At 44.9% G+C, this 13,749-nt stretch overlaps 1 protein-coding gene across 1 annotated transcript in view; it reads left to right on the forward strand.

Annotated features, from left to right (window-relative positions):
- The first annotated feature begins 5,027 nt into the window (after positions 1–5,027).
- The window catches only part of LTBP3 (latent transforming growth factor beta binding protein 3), a 65,682-nt gene continuing 56,960 nt past the window's right edge, over positions 5,028–13,749 (forward strand). The window contains exons 1-3 of the mRNA XM_069965305.1: positions 5,028–5,908; positions 10,553–10,846; positions 11,292–11,509. Coding sequence (XP_069821406.1) covers positions 5,665–5,908; positions 10,553–10,846; positions 11,292–11,509 — 756 coding nt within the window. The 5' untranslated portion in view covers positions 5,028–5,664. The remainder of the gene's footprint in view (positions 5,909–10,552; positions 10,847–11,291; positions 11,510–13,749) is intronic.

Below are 13,749 nucleotides of genomic sequence, written 5' to 3' on the forward strand. Positions count from 1 at the left end.
AGGTCAGTGGTTACTGTCAGAGGAGATAAAGGGTGATGTATTTGTAGATTAATTCTTTGTTGTCCTGTTTTAGTCTTTTATTTAGCTCTCTCCATAGGAGAACAATGAAGACAGGGGGGAGAGCTTCACACTGCTTTTTCATGTTAAAAATGCATTTTTCGGCTAATAAACCTAATTACAAAATTTCTTAAAATCACCTGTACTATTGATTTCTGCAAAAATTTTTAACCCCCTTGGTGACCATCGATACAGCTTTTTACGGCGGTCACTAAGGGGCCTTATTCTGCTGCCATCAGCTTTTTACGGCGATGGCAGAGAATAAGATAGCGGGGCCGGGACAGCCCCCACCCCATCCCCCCAGCTACCGGAGGTAGCTGAGGGGTTGGGGCAGTGTGTGGGGTCCGTGAATCCACAGCGGGGGGAGATGAAATAAGTGTCCCCCAGACCTCAGATCAGCCCCCCCTAGTAGGGCGATCACTAACCCCCCTCCCCCGGCGGCCATCATTTCCAAGATGGCCGCCCCCATCCCTGCGAACAAACAGTGTTTGTTCGCAGGGATGGAAAAGTGAAAATGATTGAAAGCCCCATGCTCTCCGCCACCGCATGGGGCAGTGATCGGGGACCCCCCTGTGGGGTTCCAGTACAAGCGATCAGAGGTATATACTATATACCGCTGATCGCTTGTGCCATGTGGATCCCGGCACTTTTTATCCCCTGTCACCATAAATGATTGGTGACAGGGGATAAAAATTGATGTGTCCGTCCCCTCAAAGTCACCCCCCACCCCCTCAGTCACCCAGTCACCCCCCCTTCCCCATATACGTTACCTGATCCTGGAGCTCCTTCCTCTTCGGCGTCCTGGCTGGTTATGAAGTGCGCATGCGCTCCACAACCAGCCAACTCTGAAAATTTAAAGTGACAGAGACCAATTTGGTCTCTGTCACTGAACTATGATTACTGTGATAGAAAATATCACAGTAATCATAGTAATACAGTGAAAATGAATGCATAAAGTACAAAAAGTGACAAACATACAAAAAAATAAAACACACACTTTTTATTATAGTAATAATTGCAGTTTACTCCCAAATTACCCCTAACCCCTCCCAGATTACCCGTAACCACCGCACGTTGCCCGTTACCACCGCACATTGCCCGTAACCACCCCAAATTGCCAGTGACCCCCTCCAGATTGCCCGTAACCACCCCAAATTACATGTACCCACCCCAGATTACCTATAAGCACTTCAGTTTATCAGTAACAATCCCAAATTGTCTGTAACCCTTCCAGGTTGCACATAACCCCCCCAGGTTGCCCGTAATCACGCCAGATTACATGTAACCCCCCAGATTGCACGTAACCACCGCACGTTGCCTCTGACTACGCCACGATGCCTCTGACCACCGCACGTTGCCTCTGACCACCGCACGTTGCCACTGACCACCGCACATTGCCTCTGACCACCACACGTCGCCTCTGACCACGCCACGGCGCCTCTGACCACGCCACGTTGCCTCTGACCACGCCACGTTGCCTCTGACCACCCCAAATTGCCAATGACCCCCTCCAGACTGCGGTGCCTATGCCAGATTACAGGTACCCACCCCAGATTGCCTATAAGCACAGCAGGTTGCCCGTAACCAGCCCACGTTGCCCGTAACCACCCCACGTTGCCTGTAACCACCCCAGGTTGCCGTAACCACAGCAGGTTGCCCGTGACCACCGCACGTTGCCTCTGACCACCGCACGTCGCCTCTGACCACCGCACGTCGCCTCTGACCACGCCACGTCGCCTCTGACCACGCCACGTCGCCTGTGACCACCGCAGGTTGCCTCTGACCACCGCATGTTGCCTCTGACCACCGCACGTTGCCTCTGACCACCCCAAATTGCCAATGACCCCCTCCAGATTGCGGTAACCATGCCAGATTACAGGTACCCACCCGAGATTACCTATAAACACTTCAGTTTATCCGTAATCACCCCACATTGCCCGTAACCACCCTACGTTGCCCGTAACCACCCCAGATTGTCTGTAAGCACTGCAGGTTGCCCGTAACCACCACACGTTGCCCGTAACCACCCCACATTGCCCGTAACCACCCCACGTTGCCCGTAACCACCCCAGATTGTCTGTAAGCACTGCAGGTTGCCCGTAACCACCACACGTTGCCCATAACCACCCCACGTTGCCTGTAACCACCCCAGGTTGCCGTAACCACAGCAGGTTGCCCGTGACCACCCCATGTTGTCCGTAACCACCCCAGATTACCTGTAACCACCTCAGGTTGCCCATAACCACCCCAGGTTGCCCGTAACCACCCCACATTACCTGTAATCTCATTTTTTTTATTTTATTTTAGTAACTGCGCTATTCTAATAACCATTACTAGCTGCGGTTTTGCTCCAGTAAATTGGCGCTCCTTCCCTTCTGAGCCCGGCTGTGTGCCCATACAGTGGTTTATGGTACCGTTTTACTCAGAAGAACCTGCGTTACAGATTTTGGGGTACGTTTTCTCTCCTGTTCCTCGTCAAATTGAGAAATTTCAAACTAAACAACATATTATTGGAAAAATTCGAGTTTTTCATTTTTACTGGCCAATTTTAAATACTTTCCTCTAATACCTGTGGGGTCAAAATGGTCACCACACCCCAAGATGAATTCTTTGAGGGGTATACTTTCCAAAATGGGGTGACTTTTGGGGGGAATCTATTCTGCTGACATTACAGGGGCTCTGTAAACGCACCTGACACTCAGAAACTTCTTCAGAAAAATCTGCACTGAAAATGCTAATAGACGCTCCTTCCCTTCTGAGCCCGGCTGTGTGCCCATACAGTGGTTTATGCCCACATATGGGGTACCGTTCTACTCAGGAGAACCTGCGTTACATATATTGGGGTGACATTTCTCTCCTGTTCCTCGTGAAATTGAGAAATTTCAAACTAAAGGAACATATTATTGGAAAATTCGAGTTTTTCATTTTTACTGTCTAATTTTGAATACTTTCCTCTAATACCTGTGGGGTCAAAATGCTTACCACACCCCAAAAGGAATACTTTGAGGGGTGCACTTTCCAAAATGGGGTGACTTATGGCGAGATTTTACTCTGATGGCACTACAGGGGCACTGCAAACGCACCTGGCGCTCGAAAACTTCTGCAGCAAAATCTGCATTGAAAAAGCTAATTGGCGCTCCTTCCCTTCTGAGCCCTCCTGTGTGCCCATACAGTGGTTTACGCCCACATATGGGGTACCATTGTACTCAGGAGAACCTGCGTTACAAATTTTGGGGTACTTTTTTTCTCTTGTTCCTCGTGAAATTGAGAAATTTCAAACTAAACGAACATATTATTGGAAGAATTCGAGTTTTTCATTTTTACTGTCTTCTTTTGAATACTTTCCTCTAATACCTATGGGGTCAAAATGGTCACCTCACACCAAGATGAATTCTTTGAGGGGTTTACTTTCCAAAATGGGGTGACTTATGGTTTTTTTTTCTCTCTGCTGACACTACAGGGGCACTGCAAACGCTCCTGGCGCTCAGAAACTTCTTCTTCTTCTTCCTTCTGAGCCCGGCTGTGTGCCCATACAGTGGTTTACGCCCACATATGGGGTACCGTTGTACTCAAGAGAACCTGCGTTACAAATTTTGGGGTGCTTTTTCTCTCATGTTCCTTTTGAAAATGAGAAACTTTAATCTAAACGTATATATTATTGGAAAATTTTAATTTTCCATTTTTTTACGGCCTAATGGTGAATACTTTCCTCCAGCCCCTGTAGGGTTAAAATGCTCATTATACCCCTAGATTAATTCTTTAAGGTGTCTAGTTTCCAAAATGGGGTCACTTATGGGGGTTTCCAGTATACAAACCTCCTAAATTAACTTAAAATAAGAACTGGTCCCTAAAAAAAATCAGTTTTGGAAACTTTCACGAAAATGTGGTAATTTGCTGATATATTTCTAACCCCCGTAACACCCTAAAAAAGTAAAATATGTTTATGAAATGAAGCCAGAATAAAGAGGACATATTGGTAATGTGACTTAGTAACTAATTTATGTGCTACAACGTTCTTTTTTTAGAAGCAGAGAATTTCAAAGTTCATAAAGTGCAATTTTTTTAATTTTTCATGATATTTTGATGTTTTTCACAAAAAACACACAAAGTAGTGACCAAATTTTGCCACTAACATAAAGTGCCATATGTGACGAAAAAAACAATCTCAGAATCGCTAGCATACGTTAAAGCATCACTGAGCTATAAGAGCATAAAGTGAGACAGGTCAGATTTTGAAAAATTAGCCTGGTCATTAAGGCCCAAACTAGCTGCAGCACGAAGGGGTTAAGCTTTCCAGTACTTATCACCTGCAGGAAGTGGTGTTTTCTTTCCATCCTTACACAGTGTTCTCTGCTGCCACCTCTGTCCATGACAGGAACTGTCCAGAGCAGTAGCAAATCCCCATAGAAAACCTCCTCTGCTCTGGACAGTTCCTGTCATGGACAAAGGTGGCAGCAAAGAACAATGTTTCAGACCACCACTTTCTGCAGGACATACAGCAGTTAAAAGACCAGAAGACTGGAGATTTAAAAAAAAAAAAAAAAAAAAAAAAAATAGAAGTCATTTACAATTCTGTATAACTTTCTGGTAACAGTTGATTTGAAAAAAAAAATAAAATAAAATTCTTCAGATTAGCCTTTAAGTATTAAAAAAATTTCGCGCATTCATAAATTATTTTTGGGATGCAAATGTGCTGCACCGCTATTCCCAATATAGGAGACACAAGTAGGATGTCTTTTTCATTCGCTGTCCCTGACGTCTCGTACTTGTCTCTCTGCCCCTCTGCACTGTTTGTCACATTTGCCGTCTGACTGTCTCTTCGGATATCCTCTTTGTGTCTCTCTACTTTTTACTCTCCACTTTTTGCTGTATGTAACTTTTTTTGTTCTCCCTCTTTCCCAGACTACTCCCACCTTCAGTGCCTGTCCCTCCTCCCCTGCCTGCCTCTCTTACTCCCTTTTTCCCCCCTCCTCCGTCTTCCTGTTTTCTCACTCTCTGTTTCTTCCCTGGCTGCTCTCAAGACATTGCCCTCATCCGGAACCCTTTCTAGCAGAGCCTCCGGCTTCAGTGACTGTCACTGCTGTCTATGTGTACGTCTGCCTCTGTCCGGGGAAACTTTCTCTTTGTCTCTATCCTCCCTCTGGCGGACTTTGTTTCTATATCTTTTCATCCGTTGCTTCATCGTCATTTCTCACATTCCACTCTCGCTTTCTTTTATTATTTCTTTTCCGCACTTTAGCCAGTTTTATTCACTGGTAGGTAATAACCTTCTAAGCTTAGACATCTGACGTGGGGGGCAGCTATAATCTAGCGGCATCTTATGGGACAATACATAGTAACGGCAGAGACAGCTATGTAGGTAAAAAGAATCTGAGCATCTGTCTAGCAAGTATACGCAGCATATTAGGCGACACTATGCACAAGTATACATAGCGCTACAGCTTTCCTACAACACTCACATAGCAAGAAACGCACTAAATTCTTTGCCGTGAAAGCTATCCCATGCAGGGTGAGGTAACGGGCAATGACAACCAGTGACAGAGAGGTGTCATATAAACAAAACTAAGTCCACATAGACAGCCAGACAACACAGGGGAAGGTTTAGCCATGGCTCCGGCACGTTCCTATCCCACATTTTCTATCCTCATCCTCTGGTTGGGAACTTATCTCTGTTACTTTACTCCGGCTGCTTCCCGTGAGCGCTTTAAGGTGGTATTTGCCCCCGTAGTATGTAAAAGGACGTGTCACAAGGGCTATTGTCACGACGTCTGCAAACCGGGGAGCAACATGACGCTGATAGCCGAGAATGGAGGTTCCACCGACACGCTCACCGGGTCTGGATTTAGAGTGGGTGAGTACGGTAGTTGTTTTAGTCATAGACATTGGCGTAGATACAGATCGCAATTCACGCACTACTTCTTCTACCTCTATAGAGAGAGAAAGCACGCTAGAAAGAGACACAATAAGGAACTGCTGCGGCCCGCTGATTAGAATTGGCTGTCCGCCAGCAGGGTGGCACCATGACACAAGCAAATAGGAATTTCCATGTTGGTGATGGTAAAGAGATTCCTATAAGGTATAAAAACATACCTGTGTTCCGGATAGAAGTGCGCTCGATAAATGCTGTTTTATGAGATGTGTTGTGTAGAACGCCGTCCGCCTCTCTCGTTCCATATAGTTTTTATGGCGTTTCTGTCTAGGAAAAACCATCTATATTCATTTCTTAGATTTTTGACCTCCGCAGTCCCAGACACTTCTCATTATTCACTCTGTTTACGCTGTCTATAAAGTACCCTGAAGAATTTCTGTATGCATCATAGAAGAGAATGGCGGATAGAAGGGAACGGACGGCAGGCACGGGAACATTGGACCAATAAATACACAATTTGATGTTATATTATATGATTATTATCAGACTGACACCACTTTATCATGTGTCCAGCTTATTTAGATGTCAGCCCAGGAAAGAGTTCTTTACAGTTAGAGAAGTCACACTATGCCAACAGGGTATGGCAGATACGATGAGGGATAGATGCCTATCTAGTGACGTATGGCATTGGGTGTTATAAATAATTTAGCAGTGAATCATATACAATTGATCTGAGAAAGGTAGAACTTAAAGGGGTACTCCTTTTCTTTCAAATCAACTGGTTTCAGAAAGTTATATAGATTTGTAATTTGCTTCTATTTAAAAATCTCAGGTCTTCCCACACTTATCAGAAACTGTATGTCCTGCAGAAAATGTTGTGCTCTCTTCAGCCACCTCTGTCCATGTCAGGAACTGTCCAGAGCAGCCGCAAATCCCCATAGAAAACCTCTCCTGCTTTGGACAGTTCCTGTCTCGGACAGAGGTGGCAGCAGAGAGCACTGTATCAGACTGAAAAGAATACACCTCTTCCTGCAGGACATACAGCAGCTGATAAGTATGGAAAGACTCAAATTTTTTAAATAGAAGTAAATTACAAATCTATATAACTTTCTGAAACCAGTTGATTTGAAAGAAAAAGATTTTCCCTTGAGTGCCCCTTTAATAGACATGTCTTTTTCCATCTGTGAATGGCTCATTGCACATAGAATAATCAGCAAAAACATAGTATTATTATTTATTTATTTATAAAGCGCCCTTGATTCCAGAGCGATTCCTGAGCGCAATATTGCTAATCAGCTTTATTAAGATGTTGTTACAATAGTTTTGCCTAATCAGTTTTCCAGGTGATAAACTTCATTCATCTCATGTACTTAGCAGATTGTTCATCAAAAATTCTTGAAAGAAGTGCCAAAAACCCAGTGTTTCTGCGTAATTCGGTCTCCCAGATTTATTACTTCGGTTGTCTGCGTTTTAATAAAGGACCTCAGGTCATTCCCAAAAAGTCATGTTTTATATATAAATCTTATAGCATTGGGTGCCCTTTTTTCGATGGTGTTTTTAATTTTTTGCTAAACCCCCTGAGATATAGAGGTTTTACTATTTGGTTGACTAATGGTGCGTTTAGACGAAGCGATAATTGGCCTGATCGTACAATTAACAATGTCGGAGTAACGTTTTTTTTTTTTCATAACGATCAGCGTTTAGACGGTACGATATATTGTACGGAAAAATCGTTTTGCGATCGCACGCCCGCAGCCCGGCCCGCCCGCTGCCCGGCCCCCCGTTCGCAGCCCGGCCTCCCGCTCATCCGCAGCCCCCTGCGCCGGCTTGATCGCCACCTCCGCCGCTCTCATCGCCGCCCCCGCCGCTCCGGTGCCCCCCCCACCGCTGCCGCTCCGATCGCCACCCCCACCCCCGCCGCTCCGTTCGCCACCCCCCCCCGCCGCCGTCGCCGCTCCGATCGCCCCCGCCGGCCCACGTTCATACGTTACCTGCTCTGCGCACTGATTGGCTGAAGAGGAGCCGTTTGAAATTCCCGGCTCCCCTCTTTAGCCAATCAGTGCTGCCGTGCATTGATTGGCTGAAAAGGGGAGGCGGGAATTTCAAACGGCTCCTCTTCAGCCAATCAGTGCTGAAGAGGAGCACTGATTGGCTGAAGAGGAGCCGTTTGAAATTCCCGACTCACCTTTTCAGCCAATCAGTGCACTGAAGAGCGGAGCCGGGGATGGCTGAAGACCTGCTGCGCGGAGCAGGTAACGTATGACCTTGGGCCGGGGGGGGGCGATCGGGGCGGCGACGGCGACGGCGGGGGGGTGGCGACCGGAGCGGCGGGTGGCGATCAGAGCGGCGGGGGTAGCGATCGGAGCGGTGGGTGGTGATCAGAGCGGCGGGGGTAGCGATCAGAGCGGCGGGGGTAGCGATCGGAGCTGCAAGTGGCGATCAGAGCGGTGGGGGTAGCGATCAGAGCGGCAGGGGGGGGCGACTGGAGCGGCAGGTGGTGATCAGAGCGGCGGCGGCGATGAGAGCGGCGGGGGTGGCGATCGAGCCGGCACAGGGGGCTGCGGATGAGCGGGGGGCCGGGCTGCAAACAGGGGGGGCCGGGCGGCGGGCGGGGCTGCGGGCGGCCGGACTATTGCGCGACGACTGTTTACACGGAACGATCAGCGAATTTTTTGCGAACGACGAACGACGATTTGATGACATGTTGAAAGATCAAAACGGACGATTGCTCGTTCGTCGTTTGATCGTTCGCTGCGTTTACACGTACGATTATTGTTCGATTTCAATCGTTATCGCGCAAATTCGCCCGATAATCGTTACGTGTAAACGCAGCATTATTGTATAGTCAGATGGGCAGAAACTTCATTGAAAAAATGGATTATGAATGCAAGGTTAATGGTGCGTTTACACGAAACGATTATCGTACAAATTTGCGCGATAACGATCGAATTCGAACGATAATCGTACGTGTAAACGCAGCGAACGATCATACAATGAACGATACATCGCGCATTTTGATCTTTCAACATGTTATCAAATCGTTGTTCGTAAAAAATTCGCGAATCGTTCCGTGTGAACAGTCGTTCGCCGATTTAACCAATGTGTGAGATAGGCTTAAGCGTTCGCAAAACGATCGCACAACGAATTTTCCATACCATATATCGTACCGTCTAAACGCTGCTCGTTATGAAAAATAAAACGTTACTCCGACATCGTTAATCGTACGATCGGGCCAATTATCGTTACGTGTAAACGCAGCATTAGAGGGTGTGATGATTAGGCTCAGGGGGCGTGACTATGAAGCTCCTAGTCCCACCCATCTGACTATTTAGTTAAAAGTACAGATAGTCAACAAACCCCTCTATCTTGGGAATGGGGGGATGCGGCAAGAAAGTAAAAACACTGTTATAATCAGAGGCTATTCAGAGGTTGTTTTCATCACATTATGTATATAACAAAAACAGTGGCGTCTTTAGTCAGTTTTTCATCTAAATTAGATTTTTTTTGTCTTTTATTGATGTTACTTGTATATTGATCTGCTTAGTTCTGCAGTTACTTGTATATTGATCTGCAATGTTTCATTGGGATATGTAATGAAATGTAATTTACTTAATAATTCAGATTTTGTATAATTTTCGTGTTGCACTTCTTATTTTTAAATAAAAAAAAAAGGTAAATTCACCATTTTACCATAAAATATTATTGTAGTAACTGTGCCCTACATTTAAAACCTATAAGGCAAACATATCCACTTAAAAAGTTTGATCTATTTATATAACCATAGTAATGAAACGTGTTAATAAGTAGTGGACAGATGGAAAAGAGTACGATGGCAAGATCAGACTACACAGGATTTGTTTGTAGTCTGTAACCATGGAAACACATAGATCAGCATGTGAGCTGTAGCAATGCAACAGTAGGATATTTTTAAACAAGCAGCTTTTTCTTTCAGATGTGGTAGAGCAATACAAACATGGTTGCAATTGTGTATTTTTCCATAAAGGGGTATTCCACCCAAAGTAAACTTTCAATATGCCATTTCCCTTTTAGAGAACATAAGAAACAGCCTATTCTTACCTTTACACGCTCCCCTGTTGTCCTGCTATGCCATCTTTAGCTCCCAGCTGAACGATTCAGCCTCCAATTCTGAAACAGACTAGTCTCGGGGGTGACAGCCCACTCAGTCAGTGATTGGCTGAGAGGGTGTCACCCCCGAGGTGAGTCTGTCTCGGTAGTGGAGATGGGATTGTTTAGCCGGAACCTAAAGAGTGAGTAAGAGGACATTGGGGAAACGTGGAAAGGTATGACCCGGTTTGTTATGTTCTTCCCAAGGGCAGCTCATATTGAAAGTTTCATTTGAGTGGAGTACCCCTTTAATAAGTTTAATAATTTCTCATTTCAATAAATAAAAAAACAAATCCTAGGTTGGGCTCTGTGCACAATTTCATTATCTGAAAGTCCTATAATTATTGGGTACGGTACAATAGAAAATGGATTAAAAATGGCGCCATGGCACAATTATTGAACAGACATTCCTATCGTGTGAACAAGCAGGAAAATCTATGAGTGTAGATGTAGGCTTCAGTAAGCTGTACGTTAATATGTCATTTGTTCTCCTCTTCACAGTGGTTTGCCCCATACCATGCATGAACGGTGGCCAGTGCTCCTCCAACAATCACTGTCTATGCCCTCCAGAGTTTACAGGCCGATTTTGTCAGTTCCCCGCTGTTGCTGGAGGGGGTGTGGGGCGAAATCCAAGTGAAGTGAGTGAAGGAGAAGGAATGGAGACATCCTCGGGGAAGCATGCAGTCTACGCTGTGCAAGTCATCACAGGAGAAGATGATCCTGAAGGCAAAGGGGTGAAAATCAGCCAGTCTGCTCTTACAGTACCACTGGGGCCTGGACACGGCTCTGCTGAAGGTATTTCATTTAAAATTCTTAAAGGTTTTGCCTAAAATGACCTATTCTACATTAGAAGTAAAGGGGTATTCCCATCTGGAACATTTATGATACCCATCTATCTCCAGATCAAGGGTTCCTCAATAGCCTGTTTATGGCCAATAGAGGTGGTTGGGCTCAGTGAGCGTAGTTTGCGTAATTCCCATTGATGTCAAAGGGAACTGCAATAGTTGTTGCGATTCACTAACATCGTACCTCCACCAATTGGACGCTAGTGTTGTCCGTGGTTGCCAATGTCTGTAGTGAACTAACCCTTTGAGTGGGATTATTCAATATAAATTTTCCACATAACCAATGGATGAATTACTCGAAGATTTACAGATCTACGTTACTTTTCTTTCTTGGTATTTTTACATTTTACATTTCCTTCATTCTGATATGTACACTTTGTCATCTCTCCTCATAGTTCAGGTCCTTCCACCTCTTTTAAACGTCCGCGTTCATCACCCACCCAATGCGTCCATCCAAGTTCATCGCATAGAGGGCCTTGGAGCTGAAGGAATGGCAGGTGGGGGTGGCCAACACTTACTCCCTCACCCTGAAGTAAATAAGGCAGCACCATCCCGCCCTGCCACCTACAAACCACTTGGTCGATGTTTTCAAGACACCCTTCCCAAACAAGCTGTAAGTAATAATGCGAATTAAGTAAATCTGGACATGCATGAGAAATTGTGGTCGCAATACTGTATGATATTATGATATAATATGATATGATATCTCTATGATTTGGAGAATGGGCCCACCACACTTAGTTATCTCTAGCGGCTCCCATACAAAATAAATACTTCTGGCAGTGGCTTATCTCCCCGAGAACAAAAGAATTGGCCAACATGCCCAATTCTTCTCTTTCCAAATATCTACGCTCAAGGGAGAGTCATGAGACCCCCCATAGCCAGTAAATAGTCGGCCAATACTCGTTGGGATCAGCCAACTGCAATCTTGTGTTTCTCCAGTTTAAGGCTACGTTCATACAGTGCACTATTTTGAAAAAGAACAGCCGTTGTTTTTCATTAAAAGAATGGCCGTTCTTTTCATACTACAATGACATGCACAGAAGTCAGTTGTTGTTTTCACACAATGCATTGAACAACGGCTGCTGCTTGGGCTCTCAAAACAAGGCTGTTGTTCAATACATTGTGTGAAAACAGTGGAAACCAACGGCCTTTCTTTTCAAAAATACAAAAATAGTATGTTGTGTAAACATAGCCTAAAGGGGTATTCCAGACCTACAAAATGTTTTATAATGGAGTAGGGGTGCTTTCAGAATAAAAAAAAACAATGCATACTCACCTGCATCAATCTCCTGCAGCTGCTGTTCTGACAGCTCTTGGTCCCTGCTTCCTCTGTTTTATTCCTGAAGGTACCTGCTCAGCTAATCGCCAGCCCAGGGGGCACTTTGGTTCGGCTAGTGATTGGCATGAATGGGAATTTCCTGCAAAAAAAAATAAAAAATCAGAGGGATTGTGAAGAAGTGGAGAACAGCGGAAACCAAGAGCTGTCAGAACAGTGGCTGCAGGGGATCAGGGCAGGTGAGTATGCATTATTGTTTTATTTGGAAATCGACACCACTATAAAACTTTTTGTATAACCAGAATACCCCTTTAATATTATACATTATTATACATGCTCAGGGCCAATGTACAATCTAGGACATCAATCGGCATACTTACAGTGGCACATAACAGATACAATAAAAGGCTGTAAAGTTGGCACCACATTTGTGAATCTGTGATTGTGCGTGTGTGTGTGTGTGTGTGTGTGTGTGTATACTGGAGGTATAGAGAAGAAGGAATGCACCCAGATGGGATTAGCTGGATTTCAGACAGACAGTGGTTTTCAGATAATGTTTGATACGTGTTGAAATTCTTTTGCCGTTTAGTCAGCTCCAATAAGCATCTTCTTACTGTACCTGCGTCTTTCATCAGACTTTTACCTAACCTGTTTTCAGTGCATTCCTACCTCGATACTTGAGCCATGATTGGCATTAGTTGTTTTTTTTCAATATTTGAATTTTCTTTTAATATTTAGAGGCTATGGATCATTCATTGCGGGTAATAACTTCATCAAGGCTTTATGCCAGCTAGGCGGATGAGTTCTACCGATATTGTGGCTAGTGATGACATGAGAGAGATCAGCGTACACTCTGACTACCATCGCTGACTTTTGCAGTGCAATGTTTTTCTAGCTTATGGTTTTGCCATTGCTTTTTGTCTAGAAATTAACTCTGTGAAAAAGGTTATTATGAGATTATGGCCGGTGGTAGAATGGAGTCTTTGTCTTGTACGGTATTGTCAGTTTCATTTAATTTAGTTTTTGTTGCATGCATGATTTTGTTTTCAAATGAGCCTAAGGCTCAGTTCACATTCGCATTACACAGATCCAAGCTCCCTTAGGATTATTGTAACCAAAGAGAGAACATCTCCCATCAGAAGGACCAGCTGGACCATAGGATAATAGGACAAGGCTTTGTAAAACTTTACTTTCTGCTGGCATGTATTTCTTTTTATTAGTTGAAAACATGGACGCATAACAGGCCCCATTAAAGCTAGTGTGAACTGAGCCAACACTAAAGCTAAACTTGCTGTAATGCCAGTACCGTATTTTCCAGCATATAAGACGACTTTTTAACCCAGAAAAAAGCCAGGGGTCATCTTATACGCCTGGTATGGTCGCCCCATATGGTTGGGGAGCTTGAAAATGGCCGCATCCCCACCGTATATGGCGACCACTATAAAAAAACAAACAATTCTACTCACCTGGGGCACGCACACTGCTTGTGCCAGAGAACCCCAAAGCTCTCGCCCCCAGCCGAGCGTCTCATCGGAGAAGCTTGGAGGCGCTCGTCTAACGGGAGAGCTTCGGGA

Source organism: Dendropsophus ebraccatus, chromosome 4, assembly GCF_027789765.1.
Source record: "Dendropsophus ebraccatus isolate aDenEbr1 chromosome 4, aDenEbr1.pat, whole genome shotgun sequence".
Taxonomy (NCBI): Eukaryota; Metazoa; Chordata; class Amphibia; order Anura; family Hylidae; genus Dendropsophus; species Dendropsophus ebraccatus.